Raw genomic sequence first — 19,142 nt, forward strand, 5'->3', positions numbered from 1 at the left:
TTCTCCTTGGTGGGAAATAACGAATGTACACTCCATCCCCTAATCTTGTCTCCGATTCCACGGATTTGCTACCGAAACTTCGTGGTGAGACAGATGTGCAAGCAACTAGAGGAGGCCTATGTATCCTTCTCGGTGAAGCACGAATCCATTCACCCCACCGTGGATACTGCTCCTTTTATGCTTGACATGTACCATTCTAAGCACCCGCAATAGTAACAGAAATGTGGCACCTTTTTTTCATACTCTAGATCGAACCATGTGGCTTGGGCATCATCTTTAGACTCTTTTAGGCTAACATCACGAAGTAGCGGTTGACCACTTTCACCGCAACTGGTATCCTCTGATATTTGCCCACACCATGCCTTCATCGTCAATATCGACAAAGATATACTCACCGATCAAGCCTCTAGTGTGATCCAACCTCTAGATATACTATATCAGTAGTGTCTAATTCCTCCTAGACACTGTTACATTTTTTTGATCTCTCCATAAGCCCTATTCATCATGTCCATAGGTAGGTCCAAAACCCTAGCTCAGATATCTAGATTGTCAAACATCATGTTAGACATGCGTATTGATCCAATAAACGCTTTGATCATAACAACATTGAAGTCGAACTGCCAAGGCCCGCTCCTCAAAACGTGCTTTGAGCCTTCTTTCTCTTGTGAATATGACCACAAATTGTTTATTCCCAATGTCTTTGAATTGCGTCGGGTGTGAATCCCCACGCTCTCTGCATAACTCTTTCTAGGGCCGATCAAAAGCTTGCGAGGGGAGCAGAATTGGCCTACCACTTCCCAATGAGGACGAGGAACTTGCGAAGAATCAATACCTTATATCACCAATCTTGTCCGTCAACAGCAGATCTCTCATCTTTGCAGACAAATCTGCCGCAAGCTCGTCCGCTCCCGACTTAATGATTGTGATAGCCTCCTCGAGGTACCGTCACTCTTCGCTGGAGAACGAGATGAAGTCTCCATGCATGAAGCCTCAGGTCCAGCAATCCACGAGCGCCGTACCAAAGACTTCAAAACCTAACATCGCGCATGCAAGCCTCACTATCGAGATCTCACCCGCCGCTGATCACCACCACCCTCGAGGAGAAAACCTGAGCTAATCACTACCGCCTCCCAATCGCTCTTGAGAAACTTCGTTCTTGTAAGAAAACTATGATACTACTACATGATATTGCGCATTGTAAATGTAGTATCATACACTAGCATCACACACATGATACTGCTATATGACATTATCCATTGTGATCGGTCTTATATAATCAACCATGTCAGCTGGTATCATTGACTCATTGTAGGAATAGGGAAAGGGGGCATGCCCATTTCAATTCAGGTGGCGATGTAAAGTTGAAGAAATATTGATACTACTAAAGAACGAGATAAAATGTATCAAAAACTATCTCTCGATATTGCTACCTTTGCAAGAAATATATTTCACCAGCACTAGTGAATTTTAGTATGTTATGTCTTGATGAAATACAAATGTTCCATATCAAAAAAAAGAATGGCACTGCGAGTAATGTACCCACGTGATTAGAGTTTGAATAATTGGTGAATCTCTACAAAAGTAAGAGCAAAATGACTACGAACTGATGCATGCATGATGCATCAATGAAATTTTTTTTGAGCCCATACATTTCATCCGTACATCTACCTCCCACTACCGCGCATTTGCAATCCCAGTTGGTCTAAAAAACAATCCAATTCATTATCGGAAACGTCGCCTCACGCCAAAAACCCAATCATCTTTTTTCTTTGAGCTAAATACATCTCCCGTACAACAACTTGTATTTTTCGTGCAGATTCGTCCTACAAGTAGCAAAGCGTGATACCGCCGTCCTAAAACTTGGCTAGTCTTGACAGTGGACGCGGGAGCAGCCTAAAACCTGGCACGGGAGCCGCTGTGCTAGCTATAATTTTGCAGTTTTGTCCCTATGAGAAGCCACTTTGTGCAAAGCAGTGTCCTTTTGAGCCCAGGCCGTGTACAAATGACATAAAAGAACCCGGTTTTCATCCTATTTCATTTACGAGCCCACGGAACTGGACGCCACGAACTGGACGCCACGACGCGAATTAGGCCCCCCACCTCGAGCTCGTCGCCCCTAACAAAACCTGCCGCCATGGAACAGAGAACAAGCTCGATCGAGAAAAACGTACCATAGTCTGGCGGCGCTTCATTCCAGTTGCGGTAGTGCGGCGGCATCGCGGCGGAGACTCACTTGCTACTGGATTAGCCGCGTGGGCCCGGGATGTCATGGAGAGTGGGTACGTCCAGCCGGTACGCGAATTACCCGGGGTCAAAACGAACGTGTCGGGAATGTCACGGTCTCGCAGATCGTGTGGCTGGAACGCCGCCCACCGGCGATGGCCCCACCCGTCAGCGCACCGCGCTCACGGCATTTTTATCGAACTCCGGGCACCACAAATTACGGGAACGCCCCTGCCGCCGAGGAGCAGCGAGCCCAAACCCCCAAAACCCTGAAGCAGAGAGAGATACCAGACCAGAGACCAGCAAGCAGAGGGCAATGCCGTCCATCCGCGCGCTCAAGCGGCTCGCCGACTCGCGCCCGCCGCCGCCGCAGCCGCCGGCGGCGGCGGAGGAGGAGGAGGAGAGCCCGCCGCAGCATTCCTCCTGCTCCTCCTCCTCGCCCCCGTGGCCCGCGCCGTCGCCGGCCTACCCGCTGCGGGACTTCCCCGGGAGGGAGGCGGCCGCGCTCTGCGGCGCGTTCCGGGACAACGTGCGCTGGCTGCTCAACCGGTGGGGCCCCGTCCCCGCCCCCGCCCCCGCCCCCTCCGCCGCAGCCGATGCCGCCGCCTCCCCGGCGCGGCGGGCCTTCCTCGCCGACGACCGCGCCCGCGCCGTCGTCCCCATCGTCGCCGTCGAGGTGCTCGCCGCCTCCTCGCCCGCACCGCTCTGCGAGCTCTGCCGCTGCGCCGGTGAGTCCCGCCCCCCACCCAATTTCTGCTACCTGGCTCCTCGCGTGGTCGGGCCTCCCCCTCTTTCGAGGGCGATGGCCGGATTAGGTTCTTAGCCCCCATGGTTTCTTGGCCGCGGTTGATTCGGGCTTGCGAATCATTTCCCCCCTTCGTGAATCGTGGTCTGACGAAGAAGCGCGGTTCTGATTGAGGAGGATTTTTTGTGTGTGAATCATTTCAACTTTCTTGCAATTTGTAGATTTCCGCATTCCAGGCAGTTCGAAACCGCGTCCCTGATTTGGGGAATGGATCATAGCATCTGCATCTGCTTCATGTTCTTGCATTCACACTTGCAGTACCTGGACCGGATTCCACGGGCTCCATCTAGCCCGGTTTCAAATTGTTTTGAATCCGTTTCCCAAAATGGCAATGCAGGCTGCAATGATGGCCTCTGGCCTCTTAAAGTTTTTTTCCCCATCCTGGAAAAGTGGTAGTTTGCACATTCATGGGCTGGTTCCTGCTGCTGCTAGTATTTCTCTGACCGTAATAATCCCTACTATCATCAGTCAGTAAATAACAAGGACACGGCGAACAATTTCAGGTTGGAGCCATCACTGGGTGTCAAAGCGGAGGTACCATTTCATCATCCCAGCGGATGCCAACTGGGACCAGCATTTCGGCACGGATGTGCTCCTTGGACGCGACGACCACCTCCTCCATGGCCTCATCCACAGCAATGGCTTCGGTCACCTTGTCTCTCTCCGCGGTCGCGAAGGCGGCTCGACCTCCCTCTCTGGCCGTGACTTGATGGATATCTGGGATCGCCTTTGCTCCGCACTCCGTGTTAGGTAACAAGATTTACCGGTTCATTCTTTTATGTTCAGACATTCCCTGAATATGCACTTGTTATGAGGCACCATGACTGCTCAACTGAAACTGATTAATCACTGTTCTAGTCCAATAAGCTTATGAAGATGGGTTTAATGTAGGATTGCAATGATTTGCTCTGCTTCAGTTGTCTTCTGACAGTGGAGGGCCTTCTGTGCAGGGCCGTTTCTTTGGTGGATCTCTCCAGGAAGCACTCTCTGGACCTCCGCCTCCTGCTCGGTGTGGTGAACGGTGAGACATGGTTCACCCGCTGGGGATATTGCCTTGCCAGGGGCAGCTTCAACGTGTCCCCTGCCACTTATGCTGCTGCTTTGGAAGCTCTGGCTTTCCTGCATGTTGACCATCTCCGCAGCCGACATGTTCGTCGTGTGGTCACCGTCTACCGCCGCTTATCCAACAAGCCGCTGACCAGTGTCCGTGAGTTCCTCCGCTGCCTACTTGACTGGAAGCACCATGAACCACCCCTTTCACCGCCTCCTGCAAAGCAATGCCCCTGGCTGCCATTCCTGCTGCCAAAGCCATGTCCGATGAAGAGGGAGGTGCAGCCGAGGCAGGGGCAGCAGTGCAAGCGCTTTGAGGATGCGGTTGACCTCGCCCATTGTCGGTTTTCCAAGAGCCGTCTTCTACATGCTGCAGAGGTGGTTGTTGCCAAGCTGCTTGAGCATGGAAATGATGCAGAGATGACACGCCAGGCACTGCGAGATGCCTCGAGGGGTGACATCGGCGATACTGGCCTCCTTGACTTCGTCATCAAGTCTGTTGGTGACACCATTGTTGGCAACCATGTTGTACGCCGACTGCCCAATGCCACGACGCGTATTCTCCAGTTCAGCCTAGAGGAGTGTGAAGAGCCAGTGCAAATGGATGTTGAGGTAGAACACCCCTCTCCTGAAGCACGGTGGGCGGGGGCCTCAGTGGATGTTGAGAGGGATCTGCGTGCTGTCTACCGAGCAATGGTGAAGGCGCTCAGTGACGCAGCGCAGGCTGTGCTGGACTGCAAGCACTGGGTGAAGTGCTGGGGCCTCGGGGACGAGTCTGATGATCAGCTAAGGTTTCTGGCCGAGTGGCAACCACAACCTTGGGAAGCTGATGATCTTACACGGCCAATGCCGGCGGGGGAGATTGTTGTGGTGCCACTCCATACATCGATAGGGGAGCTTCTCGTCGAGGCAGAGCATGCGCTGAGGGACACGTACTGCTTCTTTGAGGAGTTCCATGCTGAGAAGCTTGATGGTATTACTGGGGAGAAGTGGGATCCAGTGGTGCTTGGTGGGGCAGAGTCTGGGGACACGATCGGCGTCCATGGCCATGGGGCAGACATGGAAACTGGGCTGCGGTGTGAGGGCGGGCTTGACGCGTGGGAGGTGAGGTGTGTGTGTGGTGCTCAGGATTACGACGGCGAGCGCATGGTGGTGTGTGACATGTGTGGTGTCTGGCACCACACCCGATGTGTCGGCATCGAGGACAGTGTGTCCGTTCCGCCATTGTTCCTGTGCATACTCTGCGGCGGCGAGCTCATGGGCCCAATTCTGAAGGATGCACTGGTAACGTAGTGACTATTCTTCTTCTGCCTTCCAAGTTCCCTTGGGTCCACAATGCTCCATGATGTTAGGCTGACGAGATAAAACCAGTTCTGAAATCTTTTTTCTGTAAATTGGGTTGTTGTGGTATATGCTTAGTTTAACTCGGAAACTATATATAGAAGTTAGCAGAGGATATGGGGATCAGTAGACAGCAGTAGATGGGGCGGAAGTCCCATCCTATCCATGCCGGTTGCACAATCCGGCTGGAAATTTTGTAATACCTGATACGTCACAGAAGATGGTATAGCTAGCTAGATGTAAATACATGTTCTGTGGTTGTATCTTGTGCTGTCTCTGAATCCTTCCAAGTGGTGAATCTATTATACAGACAAATCAAGTGTTTATACTGGTGTGGTGTTTGTCTTGTCTTGTTGGTGCGTCCAACAGATTTTCCCACTTGTTTGATAGCTACTGTTTGAGTCTTTGAGACATCTGCTTCCAGTGCAGATCAGGTTCTGTAATTAGTGATATTCCTGTGTTTTTGTGTGAGAACGGAACCAGCAAACTCAGGCAATTAATTTTCTTAGAAGCAGAGCGATCATTCTATTGGTTTAAACATCAGTGCAGCGATTGTTACCTGGCCCTGCTAGATGCCTGTAAAGGTTGACGAGACTTAATCTCCCAGCATAGGATTGCAGTTTACCTCTTCAGCCAGTAATACATTGAGGATTTTGTCTACTAAAGGTCTAAATGTCATCATCTCTCTCCATAGTTTTTCATAATGAAGTGGAATCCCTAATTACTTATTGGGAGAGGATCCTACATTACAACCAGAAAATTCTATAAATTGTTGGACTTTACCATCTTCCATTCGTATAGGAACGAGCTCACTTTCACCATCTTCTAAGGAGCCTGCTCAAAACAAGTAAAGAACCACTTGAGGTTTCTATTTTGTTCTGTCTTATTCTCTACTAAAAGAATAGAGAATAATATAATTTTCTATTCTCCATTGTGTGCGTCACAGAACATAACATCTCCAAGTAGTCCGTTTGTACAATCACAGTATCACACGCTTTGTCAGACCAGTGCAGTCTGCAATGACAACGCATAGGCTGTTTACCCTTAATAGTGACCCTATCATCTTCTTGTTGGATTTGCACCAGTGATGTCAAATAGCTCACGACACAACATATTTTTTCAGCTAGCCGTTTTCACTTGATGTGTACCAGTCATAATGGACGATGTAACAGTTTAATAAAGCTGACCTACCCGTGAAATCAGACCCTGGTCCATACATTGGAGAAACAAAGAAAATACACACAAAAAAAAAAAACGAAAAGGGCAAAAGGAGAAGGCAAAAATTGTCATCCCACGGTACACATCATGTTCAATTGATTTTCCTAAATGCTTCACTAAACTAACCCGCGTCCATATGAGGTTTTTTCAGGAGCTGTTACAATTATTTACAATATTTTGCGAGAAGTATAAATATGTTAGGGTCTCATTGATTCACATTTGATCCAAAAACGTAGGAAATAGGAAATAAACATGAATATGATAGGATTCCATGTGCAAACCATAGGAATTTCGCGAAAGTGGGTGACGTGGGTACAACCAATCGTATATGCTAAGAAGCATAATCAAATCAAGATTAAAACAAATAGCCCCCAAAAAAAGATTAAAACAAATACAAAGGTGAGATTAGGTTATTACAAACTCAACTTATGGCATTTTCCTTGTTCTTTATTTGTAGACATTGTAAGAAAGAGGTTTGAGTCAATTGTAGAATTTTTTGTTTTCCCTTTGGAATCTAAACCAAAGGAAAAATTCCTCTATTTTTTTTCTTATGCTCCAGGTCTCTAAATCAAATGGACGAGGGCCTGTTTGGTTCGAAAGATTTATAGAGCGTAGGAATGGAAATTTTTTAGAAACAAAATGTCATGGCATCTCAATCCTACAAGAATTGAAAACACAAGAATTTGTATTGCATGTTGTTTGGTTGCGTCGCAGAGAAACATGAAAATTGTTGTGAAGAATCACGTGTTTTCCATAAATTCCATGAAAACAAATGAAATTTTCCATGAGGTTGGATCTAAGGGAAAAATATTCATATGAAATTGCATGCAAAGTAGACTATAGAAAATATGTCTATGGACCTAAATCATATAAACAAAACAAGTTCTGTAGAAAAATTCCAAAGAAATTGAATCATCCAAAATCCTTTAAATCAAATAAGCCCCTTGAATAGTGCCACTAAAGAAAATTTTCCTATTTTTATGTTTTCCTCCACCATTCTTATGAATCAAAGAGGCCCCTTAATTCATTTGTCCCGTGGAAAAGAAAATATCATGAAAAATATCGCTGCTGCAAAATTAAGTAAGACTATATATGGACTTTCTACCGGGCTACATGGAGGCCGCGTTTTGAACCTATGGAAATTTGAATTCAGAATTTTTTTTTTGGAAAAATACGAGGATGTAAACAATATTATAATCTAGTAGTGTAGTTTTTCCAGAACCAAATATGTTGTATTCTAGGATCAGCAAAAATGACAAGTGGGTGAAGAGTAATTTAATGAGGCTTCCTCCGTTGCAAAAAAGATGTCACATGTCTGTATAAATTTGGATATATCTATACACTAAATCTCGTCTTGATATATTTGTACTCAGACAAACATACGACATACATTTTTTTTGGGGACGGATGAAGTATTTTATTATTTTTATTAAACGCCAAATGCAATGTCTTTCATTCTGAAAATTTACACATTGATAGAATGCATGCAACATTGTCTATTTGTAAAGATTTCTTAAATAAATCAAAAAAATTGAAGTTTCAAAAAGAAAAAAAGCAATACATGTAGCTGGGATACACTTGGGGGTTCCGTATATTTTTTTTTGCGGGGGGTTCCGTATATTTTTTTTTTGCATGGTAATACGATTCTCATTGTATATTTTTTTTTTGCGGGGGGTTCCGTATATATACACGACGGAGTAGCAGAGAATATGACGGATACCACGTGTATCCGTGCAAATACGTATCCGACCGGGGACCGTATACTCCCGTCCTCTACCTGGACTCCTCTAGGCTCTAGCCAACGTCCTACTACGATCTCGCCTGTCCGATTCGACCCCAACCTCCCACCGCTCCCTCCTTCCCCACGACGACGACCGCCGCGGCCACCGCCTCGCGCCGCCGGGGAGGGCCCGCCCGATCGCGCCGGCCATGGTGCACAGCGCGTACGACGCCGTGGAGCTGGTCTCCGGCGTGCCGGGCCGCATCGAGGCCGTCGCCTCGCACGCCGGGAAGCTCCTCGTCGCGGCCTCCGACTGCTCCCTCCGCATCTACTCCCCGCCGGTCCCCGCCGACGGCGAGATCCGGAGGGACGGGCCCTACGCGCTCGAGCGCCAGGAGCAGCGCCTCTGGCGCCGCGCGCCCTCCGCCATGGAGGCCAGCGCCACCCGCGACCTCCTGCTCTCGCTCTCCGACTGGGTCGCCCTCCACCGCCTCCCGGGGCTCGAGACCGTCGCCGTCGTCTCCAAGACCAAGGGCGCCAACGTCTTCGCCTGGGATGACCGCCGGGGCCTGCTTGCCGCCGGCCGCCAGAAGCGCCTCACCATCTTCCGCCTCGACGGTGAGAATTCAGTCGATTGCTTTTGTTATACTCTTGAATTTTATTTCGTTTGCCATTGGTTTTGGCCGTTTGATCGATTGGGGTCTCGGTAGAGCTAGAAATCGCCCGCTCCTACTTGGTAGCCTCAATTCCTAGAATTGCGCTACTCTGAGCGTCCACAGTGATCTTAAAGCTTCACAGAATTCACAACTTCGGAGGGGGTCCAATTGGTGCCCAGAGTTGGTAACTGTAAAAGCATTGGCACTTGAATATAGATTGCAATTCCTGGTCCCTAATTTGGATCATTCACGGGATATCTCGTAAAGGGTACATTCCGATAAAGCTTTACAAGTCGTGAGTACCACCCCAATGCTGAATAATTCTGCGAAATACATTGCGGTTTTAGTAAAGCGATATGATTCCGTGATCATCAGAATATTTAATAATTAAACCCGTTGAAGTGAGAAACCTTCACTGAAGAGTTTAAAACTTTTGATTGATCCATCGCTATTTACTCAGATTTTCCATGGTAGGAAATACACACCTTCTATGCTTTTTAGTTTTTGCATGCTAATCACACTACAATATTTGAATCAGGAAAGCCTCATATTTTATTATTATTACGGATCAAGTTTTCTTGATGTAATTCTGACATACTATAACTGCTAATGTTGCTAGATGATTTCATATGCTAATGATACGGTATCTCCTTAACCCTGAATACTGTATTACTTTTTAAAATTTATGTTATAATAATCTTGAGACATCAAAATCAAACGTTCCATGAAACTTTGTTCTCTACTTTAAAATGGTTGTAAAATTTTGTTGGCAAGGGAGAATTTGCAAATGTGACCATGTTTGAAATTCGGAAAAGCTTATGAAGTACTAGTTTCTTCATTGAAAATGCAATAAAAAGTGACTCACAGTGTTGCAAGACCAATGTAGAGAAGACTAACTGTGTTTAGCACTTAGCAGTATCTAGTACCTTATGTACTAGTAGAGGCCTCCACATGCCTTCAAATGTTAATTTTCCCGTGGTACATGTTTGATAGATTTGTGTAAGCTTCTACGGGAATCTGGAAATATGTCAAATGGTTAAAATTGTTCTGAACAGGTAAGGCAACTTAATTTCTGTTTGTCAGGTGGGCGAGAATTTGTCGAGGTGAAGGAATTTGGTGTTCCTGATATGGTGAAATCAATGGCCTGGTGTGGTGACAACATATGTATTGGGATTAGGAGGGACTATATGATCATAAATAGCGTGACCGGAGCATTAACTGAAGTGTTTTCTGCTGGGAGGATTGCTCCTCCATTAGTTGTGCCTCTTCCTACCGGTGAGCTCCTCCTTGGAAAGGTATAGTACTTCTTTATGAGTTTCTAGTTGTTTTTTCCATCACATGATGTTGTTTGGCAGTTTCATCGTAGCATTTTGTGGTGTTGTTTGGTTCAAATAACTATTTGACAACTTGATATGCTTTACAATAAGAATGAGCTGTTCTAAACGTGTTGAGTTTATTCTCGTTATCTTTCCACTGATACATAAGCAATAACTAATCAATAACTAAGTTGAATGCCACTTTTTGTCGAATTGCATCCACAATTTGAGGAAAATACAATCTTGTCTTGTGAATGTTTCGACCACAGTTGATGTGAAACCTTTAGTTTAGATGCACTATGACACTAGGAACCAGTTATAATACGTTCAAACTTTATAATTTGGCTATCAGAAAGGACTGGCTTGATTCAGATTCCTGAGCATGCTTGATGTGACATGAAAAGTGTATGGGAAGCTAACACGAGTTTGAAGTCACTGAGACTCGTAACAAGTATAAAGTATCTCATTTATCTTTTTTTTTTTTTTTTTCTTTTTCCAGGATAACATTGGAGTATTTGTTGATCAAAACGGGAAACTTATTCAAGATGGCCGGATAATTTGGTCAGATACTCCTGCTTCTGTTGTTATACATAAGCCGTATGCCGTGGCACGTCTGCCACGACATGTTGAGGCAAGTTCCTTTCTCTTGTATATTCAGCGCTGAAGAAAACATTGGAAATCATAAGTTTCATTCCCAACCTAATCTACTAAGTATTACTTCAGATACGGTCTCTTAGAGCTCCCAGTGCATTGGTTCAGACGGTGGTCCTCCGTGATGTTCAGAAGCTTGTTCAAACTGACAACTGTATACTTGCTGCGCTTTCCAACTCGGTCTATGGTTTGCTGCCTGTTCCTATTGGTGCCCAGGTATGGTGTTTAGTTTATTAATATTGATTGGTGTATCGATGTCAATATTTACATATTTTCCATTTTAGATAGCACTAATCACAACATTGCTGTTTCACTATGTTTCGCCTTTTATCATACGTTAAATATCATCTGAGAAATCTTGGTGAATTTAGTGCCTATCACATAGTTGCATAGATTGAATATGCAGCAGAAAATTAGCAAAATTAAATGTTTGACCTAGTGATCCCTCTTTTGAGAAAACAGACCAACCGGATTATGTATTAGGCTGTAGACAAGGATCTATGTTTTATATTCTTCTTATGTCACCAGTTGCAGTGTAGATTCTTTCTAATAGTTACAACTTACAATGTGAAGCCTTTTACATTTTTACTTGAGTGTTAATTTTTTGAAATGTCAATTTAACATTAAATCATTTTTCAAGAGACCTTGAAAGTCGTTAGGCATGATTTATTCCAGTTCCTTACATATAAATCTTTTGGTCTGTAGATAGTGCAATTGACTGCCTCTGGAGAATTTGAAGACGCGCTGGCATTGTGTAAGTTACTTCCTCCAGAGGATTCAAACCTACGAGCTGCAAAGGAAAGCTCAATACACATGAGGTATGTTCAGATTGCTCGGTCAGATGGCCGCAATAGTATTCATTTTGCACTTTCCAAGTCAGTTGACATTTATATGTCATTGCATGACATGATTGGGTAGATGCTATTCCACTTTATTCAAGCTATTTCAATCACTGAAGCCCATCACTGTACTTTTGTGTTGAACCTGTCATCAGGGAATCACATATGAGAAAACCCTTATATGCTACTGGAACTTGGGGTTTCATGATACACAGAATACACTCTTATTCGAATTGCCATCATATCCTCCACTGGGCCTGCGCGTTAACATGACCCTTTTCTCAGTTCAAGAATTCCCTTATGGGCCTGTCCTTTATCACTGGGGGGCCCCCCCCCCCCCCCCCTGCTTTTCTCCATTCTCCATGACCGTGAGGTGAGAAGAAGATGGCACGTCTTTGGCCACCGCTCACTGCATCAGTAGTGGCAAGGGCAGCGTTTGCTGGTAGTGAGGTTGAGGCGGCGGAAAGGACCCGCCCGCATCTCTAGGGAGACCTGAGTACATTGCTAACAAGATGCTACGGTTTCACAGCCCTCAGGCCAGGCACTTCTGATAGTCGGCTGCAGCCCTGTCCACACCATCATTGCGGGCGGCGTAGCTGGCAGACCTGGCCTCTTTGACTCTTGTTAGAAATAGGTGGGGTTGTGTCCAATGATCTCACTCTGGCACCAGCATGTTTGTGGATGTTCTCAGAGTTATCACTGATGGGTGATGGCTAATGTTTGTGGATGTTCACATGTACCCCTTTTTGTAGACTATAATCAATCAAGTTGAACAGTGAAATTTAAAAAGCGAACTCGTCAAACATAGGAACTGTGAACATCCGTGGTAGATTTTTATTGGGTTCTGTTTTAGTCTACAGTCAAAGCAGATGAACATCCAGCTAATGATTTTCATGTTTTCTTATAATTTCGCAATTTGGGTCCTTGCATATAACCAACTAATGTCTATCCTTTTTATTCATGAATCAGATATGGGCACTTCTTATTTGATAATGGGAGCTATGAGGAAGCAATGGAACAATTTTCGGATTCACATGTGGATATTACATATGTGTTTTCTCTATACCCATCTCTTGTTCTGCCTCAAACACACATTATAGGTGAACATGACAAGCTCCACGACCTGCCAGAATTAGCAAGAGAATCATCTGATGTGACAGATGAAATGGAATCATACTCTTTGCAACTTCATGACTCTGATGATAAATCTCCACTGGAGAACAAGAAAATGAGTCATAATTCTCTAATAGCCCTTGTGAAGTACTTACAGAAGAAAAGAAATGGGATTATTGATAGAGCGACGTCTGAAGTAACAGAGGAGGTGGTCTCTGGAGCTGTGCACCATAGCTTAATCTTATCTGAGCCATATAAGGCAAAGAAGCCAAATAAGGTAACAACTGTTGAAGTGCCTGTCTTGTTGCAAATGTTGTACTCCCTCCGATTCATATTACTTGACACTAGTATAGATGTATCTAGAACTAAAATATGTCTAGATACATCTATATTAGAGGCAACTAATATGGATCTAGATACATCTATACTAGTGTCAAGTAATATGAATCGGAGGGAGTAACTATTTGTGATAGATGTGGAGTTATTGCAGAAAGCAGGGTTTTAGTATAGAATAAGTAAACGAGGCACTAATTTGTCCCAGATATTTAGAGTTGCGGAGTCAAAACTACAAATACAAACATACACACTCAAGGGTCTAAGGTTTCATAAGAATCAAACTCCTAGACGTCCATGATATTCTCGTTCCAGTGAACATGATGTAAATGCAATTCCCTGGTGTGACAGGAACATTCTGGTGTAGAACAACAGTTGCCTTAAATTTCTTGTCAGGACAGCATGCTATGATCCTATCCAAAGTTCTTGGGCCTTGTGTATGTGGGTCTGCAGTGTGTATTGTACATATAACTGCAAATCAAGGTATTTATTTGTTAATAACTATAAAGGAAAGCTCATTCAGTGATTCTACTTGTTTTTATTGTCAGAAACGACCCCAGACGCTTAGAAGTTCTGTTGCTAGAGAATTGGCGACTGTACTGGACACATCTCTTCTTCAAGCTCTTATTCTTACAAGACAGTCATCAGGAGCTGTTGAATTATTGAAAGGACTCAACTATTGTGATTTGAAGATATGCGAGGAGTTTCTGAAGGAAAGGAGCGATTATATGGTGTTAATTGAGCTCTATAGGAGCAATGACATGCACCGTGAAGCTCTCCAATTACTCAATCAGTTGGTTGAAAAATCGAAGTCTGAGATGGCAAATACTGATTCTATTAAAAAAATTAACCCGCAAATGATCATTGAATATCTCAGGGTATTGTTCTTTCTCCTTTATTATCAAATATAACAGATACTGCTCTACACTCTCATGTATACATACTCAAAACAATTAAAAAAAGAAAAGCAAACAGTGCTGAGTTGCTGCTGGTTGCATCGTGTTTTCTTTGTCTAAAATGATCTTTGTAAAGTTTGACAAGCGAATGTCTTAATGTGCACTTATATTTCATAAATGTGGAAGCATCATCAAAATATTGAATTCAAGATGCGCTTCATTGTTTCAGAATTGCATTTCTTTACATATCCTGTGCATAAACATTATTGCATGATTACTTCTAGATTATTAGACTTTTATTCCTAGTTTATATTCTTGCTGTTGGTGGGATCATATTATATTTGGTTTTTGCGAATATTAACTGGCTTCCTGGAATCACATGCTGGCATTAGAGAAATTTGTTGGCAGGAGTAATATTTTCAATTTTATCATTTGGTGTGTGTTTAAGTTTATCGTTTGGACATTGCCCTACATATTAGGGAGTCAATACCCTTGTCACATTCTTCTATTGTTTTTAAAGCTGACGTGAGATTTTGTGGTGTTTTGTGCAGCCCCTTTGTAGATCTGACCCAATGCTGGTTTTGGAGTCTTCTTTGTATGTTCTTGAACGCAACCCGTCAGACACTATTGAGCTCTTTTTGTCTGAAAACGTTCCAGCAGATTTGGTAAATTCATATCTGAAACAGCATGCTCCAAATTTGCAGTCAACTTACTTAGAGCTAATGCTCTCAATGAGTGAAACGGGGATCAACCCTAATCTACAAAATGAGTTGGTATGTTATCTTTGTATTGTCACTTTGTAATTAAGTAGCATGTTATTTTATGTTATTCAGACAATCTTACATCCATAAGCTGTACTTACAAAGTTTGCCATATATGAATTTTTTCTAATCTTATATTCGAACTTTCTGACCTGAAGGTGCAACTCTACCTTTCTGAAGTTCTTGACTGGTACAAGATTCTGAAGGATGAGGGAAATTGGACTGATAAAACGTATTCCCCAACGCGGAACAAGTTGATATCTACATTAGAGAGTAATTCAGGTTACAATACAGACACACTTCTTAAACGTCTTCCCCAGGATGCTCTTTTCGAAGAGCGTGCTATAATGTACGGGAAAATGAATCAACATCTCCGTGCATTATCTCTGTATGTTCATAAGGTAACTACTCTGATGATGTGCTTCTGGTATCTGCTGGTACAATTGGTTAATGAATGGATTAGTTTGAACTTTCAAAGGTTACTCAGAATAACCTATGCACTACTTTGCAGCTCCACATGCCAGAGCGCGCAGTTGCATACTGTGATCGTGTTTACGAGGAAGGAGCGCAGCAGCCTTCCAAGTCCAATATTTATTTTAATCTTCTCCAAATTTATCTAAACCCAAGAAAAGCTGAAAAAGAAATTGAGCAGAAAATTATTCCAGTGGCATCACAGTACCCTGGAATTCAGAGGGTTAGCTCTACTACTAAGGTCAGAGGAGGGCGTATGGGTAGAAAGGTTGTTGAGATCGAAGGGGCTGAAGACATACGCTTTAGTACTAGTGGAACAGATAATGGCCGAAGTGATGGCGACACGGATGATGTTAGTGATGGAGGCCCTATAATGTTGAATGAAGCACTTGAATTGTTAAGCCAAAGGTGGGACAGAATAAATGGTGCTCAGGCTCTTCGGTTGTTACCCAGAGACACAAAACTGCAGGTAATTATTGTATTTGTTCGGAAAATATGACAACTCCCGCTTTCATTGTGGCATTGTGTCAAAAGCAACAAAAAAAAGAGCTTCCATGTTAATGTAGTATTCACCTTCTCTTTGAATACATGACATATTACTGTTAGCTGCTGCATTTTATGTTGTTCAGGCTGTTGTAAGAGACAAAAAAATCACCCCTTAAAAAGATGATCACAGTTCTGCGGCTTCTGAGATTTTTTTGTTCCGAAATTTGTTTCTTCAGCTGTTTAGTTTCATCTTTCAACATGTCCAGTTGCTAAAGCTTCTGAAAAGTCAAATAATCTGGTGTGAATGCTTGCAGGATCTGGTGTCATTTCTTGAACCACTACTTCGGAACTCTAGTGAACATCGGCGCAATTATATGGTTATCAAAAACTTGATTCTCCGAGCAAACTTAGAGGTTAGCTTGTGTCATGTTTTCTTGTAGCTGTATTCCTGTGTTTGTCCTTGGGGGATGCAAGTATGTTTCCTACCAACTTTGTACTGAATCCCCGACACTTATTATGGATCGGAGGGAGCAATAGATTCAACTTTAGTGTTTCGTTTTACCAGGAAAGAGTTGGGGAGCCCCCTACGGTATTATTTTCTCTACTTAAAAACTGGTACATATGTACATGAAGCATGGGCAAAACCCCAAAAGATAGGACACACTCAACTTTAGACTAGGTCACTGTATGGGCAAATAAGAAATATACGCCAATTACAAGCTAAGAAGCCAGTCCCTAAGGGGCTGCTGATGGACATGCTTCGCTTAGTGAAGAAATAACCCAGTTTCCCATTCAAGAAGCACCTTTGAGAGAGAGATACAGAGATCTTGATTTTGGAAAATGAAAGCGTTTCTCGATTTCCAAATGCCACACCACTGCGGTAGCAATCTCCAGGAAACAGGGCCCTCTAAAGGCCAACTTAGCCCACTGCAGCATGAAACAAAACTGACCGAGGGATCCCAAGACATGGAAACATCATCTCAGCATTTCTTAGCATACATACAGCCAAAGAAAAGTTGCAAACGATCTTCCAGTATTCCCTAGGAGCACAGAAGCAGTTTGGACCCAAATCAAGAGGCACTCCACGGAAATAAACTACGCACAAACTTTTAACTTAGGAGTAACCTTGCTCTTCCGTAACCAGTGTTATTGCAGCTGATCCAACACTTAGGAAAACAAGTACTCTACTGATAATTATTTAACTAATGGTGTTGCGGCTTCTCTTATATGAAAACCTACTGTAGCATCTACTGGTCTTAAATTATATTTGTTACTATATGTAATAATCTGTGCACTGATAATTAGGAAATACCCATTAACTTTGGATTTTGGTAAACTACTATCATTGTGCTGATAAATATGCTATCTCATCATGCATGACATAGTCGTATTACTGGCCTGGTTAACAGTTAGTTTTATCAAATAGCTTTGTTGCAATAGTGGAATGAATGAACTTCTGTTCTCAAAGGTTGCATCTACATATCAGGTAAAGGAGGATCTGTACAAGCGACGTCAAGCTGTTGTGAAGATTGATGGAGATAGCATGTGTTCTCTTTGTCATAAACGCATTGCAAACAGTGCTTTTGCAATTTATCCAAATGGACAGACATTGGTGCATTTTGTATGCTTTAGAGAATCACAACAGATTAAGGCTGTTAGAGGATCAAACTCTGGGAAACGTAGATGATATGGCCATACACCAGGTATTCAAACTCCATATTCATGTATTGCTGTTCAGCCTATTATAGGCACTAGTATGTCAGGTGGCCGACCAATGTTGGTTGTCAGGGTCTCTGCCCTCACTTGAATATAGCTGTTGTTTGCGGTAACTATTGTAAATTGTAATGGTCTGAAATATGAGGTGTCCCTTCCCATATTACCGCTATCCAGTTTCATCTTCCCAAGCCTCAACCCTTTGCTATTGCCATGACAATTGAACATTCCCACTCCCCAGTTTCCTTAATATCTTGCTCATTAGTGATTGTTCATCTTGCAGATATCCTTTGTGTCTTTATTCTTAGAAATAAATCAAGAGTGTGTGCTAGCTTGATTCCACTTTCATATATGTATTTGATAGATCAGATGTCAATCACCAAAACATTCAGTTCGAACACCAGGGGAGAATTGGCCAATAACCATGCAAAATTTGGGTCATGCTTGGAGAAAGTTTGTCTGAATTCCTGTTCCAGTTTGAGCTTTCAATCTATGGCTTTGCCCGGATGCTTTTGTTGGATGTCGGCTTATGGAAATGCTTTTGTTGATCTTTACGGGATCTGAGTGGATTACTTCAGAAAGCTTTTGACGGTGTGTTTTTGCTCTCTTGGGAGCCTTGTATTTAGAGTATATCTTGCATGCCAGAAAACTTATCTGAGTTTGTTGGAAGTGATCGTCATGATTACGTATAGTGTTCCAGCAGATACTCAAGCGTGATGTAAATACGTAATCGGCAATATGTGTATCAATCATAATACCACAAGAGTAAATATTGGCATTCACATTTTCTGAACATCGAGTAGATTTCTTAAAATTTCTGTAGTACTTTGTTCAAACTGTGGCTAAAGGCATCTTCAACGGAGCGACGCATATCGGATGTCTAAAAATGGTCACAAATGGGTCCGTTTACGTTGCCTCGCGGACATATTTTAACCGCGTGTCCGTTTGCGTCTAGGTGTGCTCCCAGTGGGGTGACCTATTTTTTGTTTGCAAAATATTTAAAAAGCATAATCTACCACGTAAAAACTATACATGACCATCGAGCAGCAAGTAATTTAGGTTTCTACTACTTGTTGCATCCCTCCTCGTCTGCTTCTCCGCCGCCTGCCGTGCGGCCGCTAGGGCTTGGTGCGTCGCCGCGTCCTCTAGCATGCACCGTTGCAGTGTCTCGTTCGCGGCTTTCTCGGCCTTCTTGAGCGTCTTGAAGGAGTCGACTAACGCCCTTTGTTCCGCCGCCTTCTCCTCTTAGGTAGGCGCATTAGGGTCATCAGAAGACCATGAGATGTCGGAGTCGTTATCCTTTGCGGCTGCGGCGTCCGCCACCCTGCGGCGTTCCATCTCGGCGTCGAACGCCGCGTGGGCCACCCGCTCCTCATCTGCTTCCTTCTCCACGTCAGCCAGGAACTCGGCGTCCCTGATCGGGTTGAGGAGGTCGTCGGTGCTGTCATCGTCGTCGAACTCCTCGTCAGAGCTCGAGGCCGGGGGAGGTGGAGGTGGAGGTGGAGGTGGAGGTGGAGGCGCGGCAGCCTGGTCGCGGTCGGCGCTGCTCA

The 19,142-nt window shown here is 44.1% G+C and overlaps 2 protein-coding genes across 4 annotated transcripts; both read left to right on the plus strand.

The window, feature by feature from the left end:
* The first annotated feature begins 2,500 nt into the window (after window positions 1-2,500).
* On the plus strand, window positions 2,501-5,747 carry LOC127293155 (PHD finger protein MALE MEIOCYTE DEATH 1). The gene is made up of 3 exons (XM_051322722.2): window positions 2,501-2,951; window positions 3,532-3,778; window positions 3,979-5,747. Exons 1-3 carry the CDS (start codon window positions 2,540-2,542, stop codon window positions 5,369-5,371), a joined length of 2,052 nt encoding a protein of 683 aa, XP_051178682.1. The 5' UTR covers window positions 2,501-2,539; the 3' UTR covers window positions 5,372-5,747.
* A 2,701-nt stretch (window positions 5,748-8,448) lies between these two features.
* On the plus strand, window positions 8,449-18,406 carry LOC127293156 (vacuolar sorting protein 39). Of its 3 annotated transcripts, none has more exons than XM_051322725.2 (13): window positions 8,449-8,975; window positions 10,097-10,308; window positions 10,829-10,960; window positions 11,053-11,196; window positions 11,686-11,798; window positions 12,789-13,209; window positions 13,814-14,143; window positions 14,713-14,934; window positions 15,081-15,323; window positions 15,434-15,862; window positions 16,194-16,292; window positions 17,366-17,582; window positions 17,876-18,406. In XM_051322725.2, the coding sequence occupies exons 1-12, from the start codon at window positions 8,567-8,569 to the stop codon at window positions 17,564-17,566; spliced, it is 2,955 nt and encodes a 984-aa protein (XP_051178685.1). In that variant the 5' UTR covers window positions 8,449-8,566; the 3' UTR covers window positions 17,567-17,582; window positions 17,876-18,406. The 3 variants fall into 3 exon arrangements, with proteins under 3 accessions (XP_051178685.1, XP_051178683.1, XP_051178684.1); XM_051322723.2 differs by having other exon boundaries at window positions 17,957-18,406; XM_051322724.2 differs by having other exon boundaries at window positions 17,962-18,406.
* The last annotated feature ends 736 nt before the right edge of the window (window positions 18,407-19,142 follow it).

Source organism: Lolium perenne, chromosome 4 (assembly GCF_019359855.2).
Source record: "Lolium perenne isolate Kyuss_39 chromosome 4, Kyuss_2.0, whole genome shotgun sequence".
Taxonomy (NCBI): Eukaryota; Viridiplantae; Streptophyta; class Magnoliopsida; order Poales; family Poaceae; genus Lolium; species Lolium perenne.

Coding starts and splice junctions, on each gene's coding strand:
- LOC127293155 (XM_051322722.2), top strand. CDS start 2,540: ATGCCGTCCATCCGCGCGCTCAAGCGGCTCGCCGACTCGCGCCCGCCG. Junction 2,952..3,531: donor CGAGCTCTGCCGCTGCGCCG/GTGAGTCCCGCC, acceptor GAACAATTTCAG/GTTGGAGCCATCACTGGGTG. Junction 3,779..3,978: donor TGCTCCGCACTCCGTGTTAG/GTAACAAGATTT, acceptor CCTTCTGTGCAG/GGCCGTTTCTTTGGTGGATC.
- LOC127293156 (XM_051322725.2), top strand. CDS start 8,567: ATGGTGCACAGCGCGTACGACGCCGTGGAGCTGGTCTCCGGCGTGCCG. Junction 10,961..11,052: donor GTCTGCCACGACATGTTGAG/GCAAGTTCCTTT, acceptor GTATTACTTCAG/ATACGGTCTCTTAGAGCTCC. Junction 11,197..11,685: donor CTGTTCCTATTGGTGCCCAG/GTATGGTGTTTA, acceptor TTTGGTCTGTAG/ATAGTGCAATTGACTGCCTC.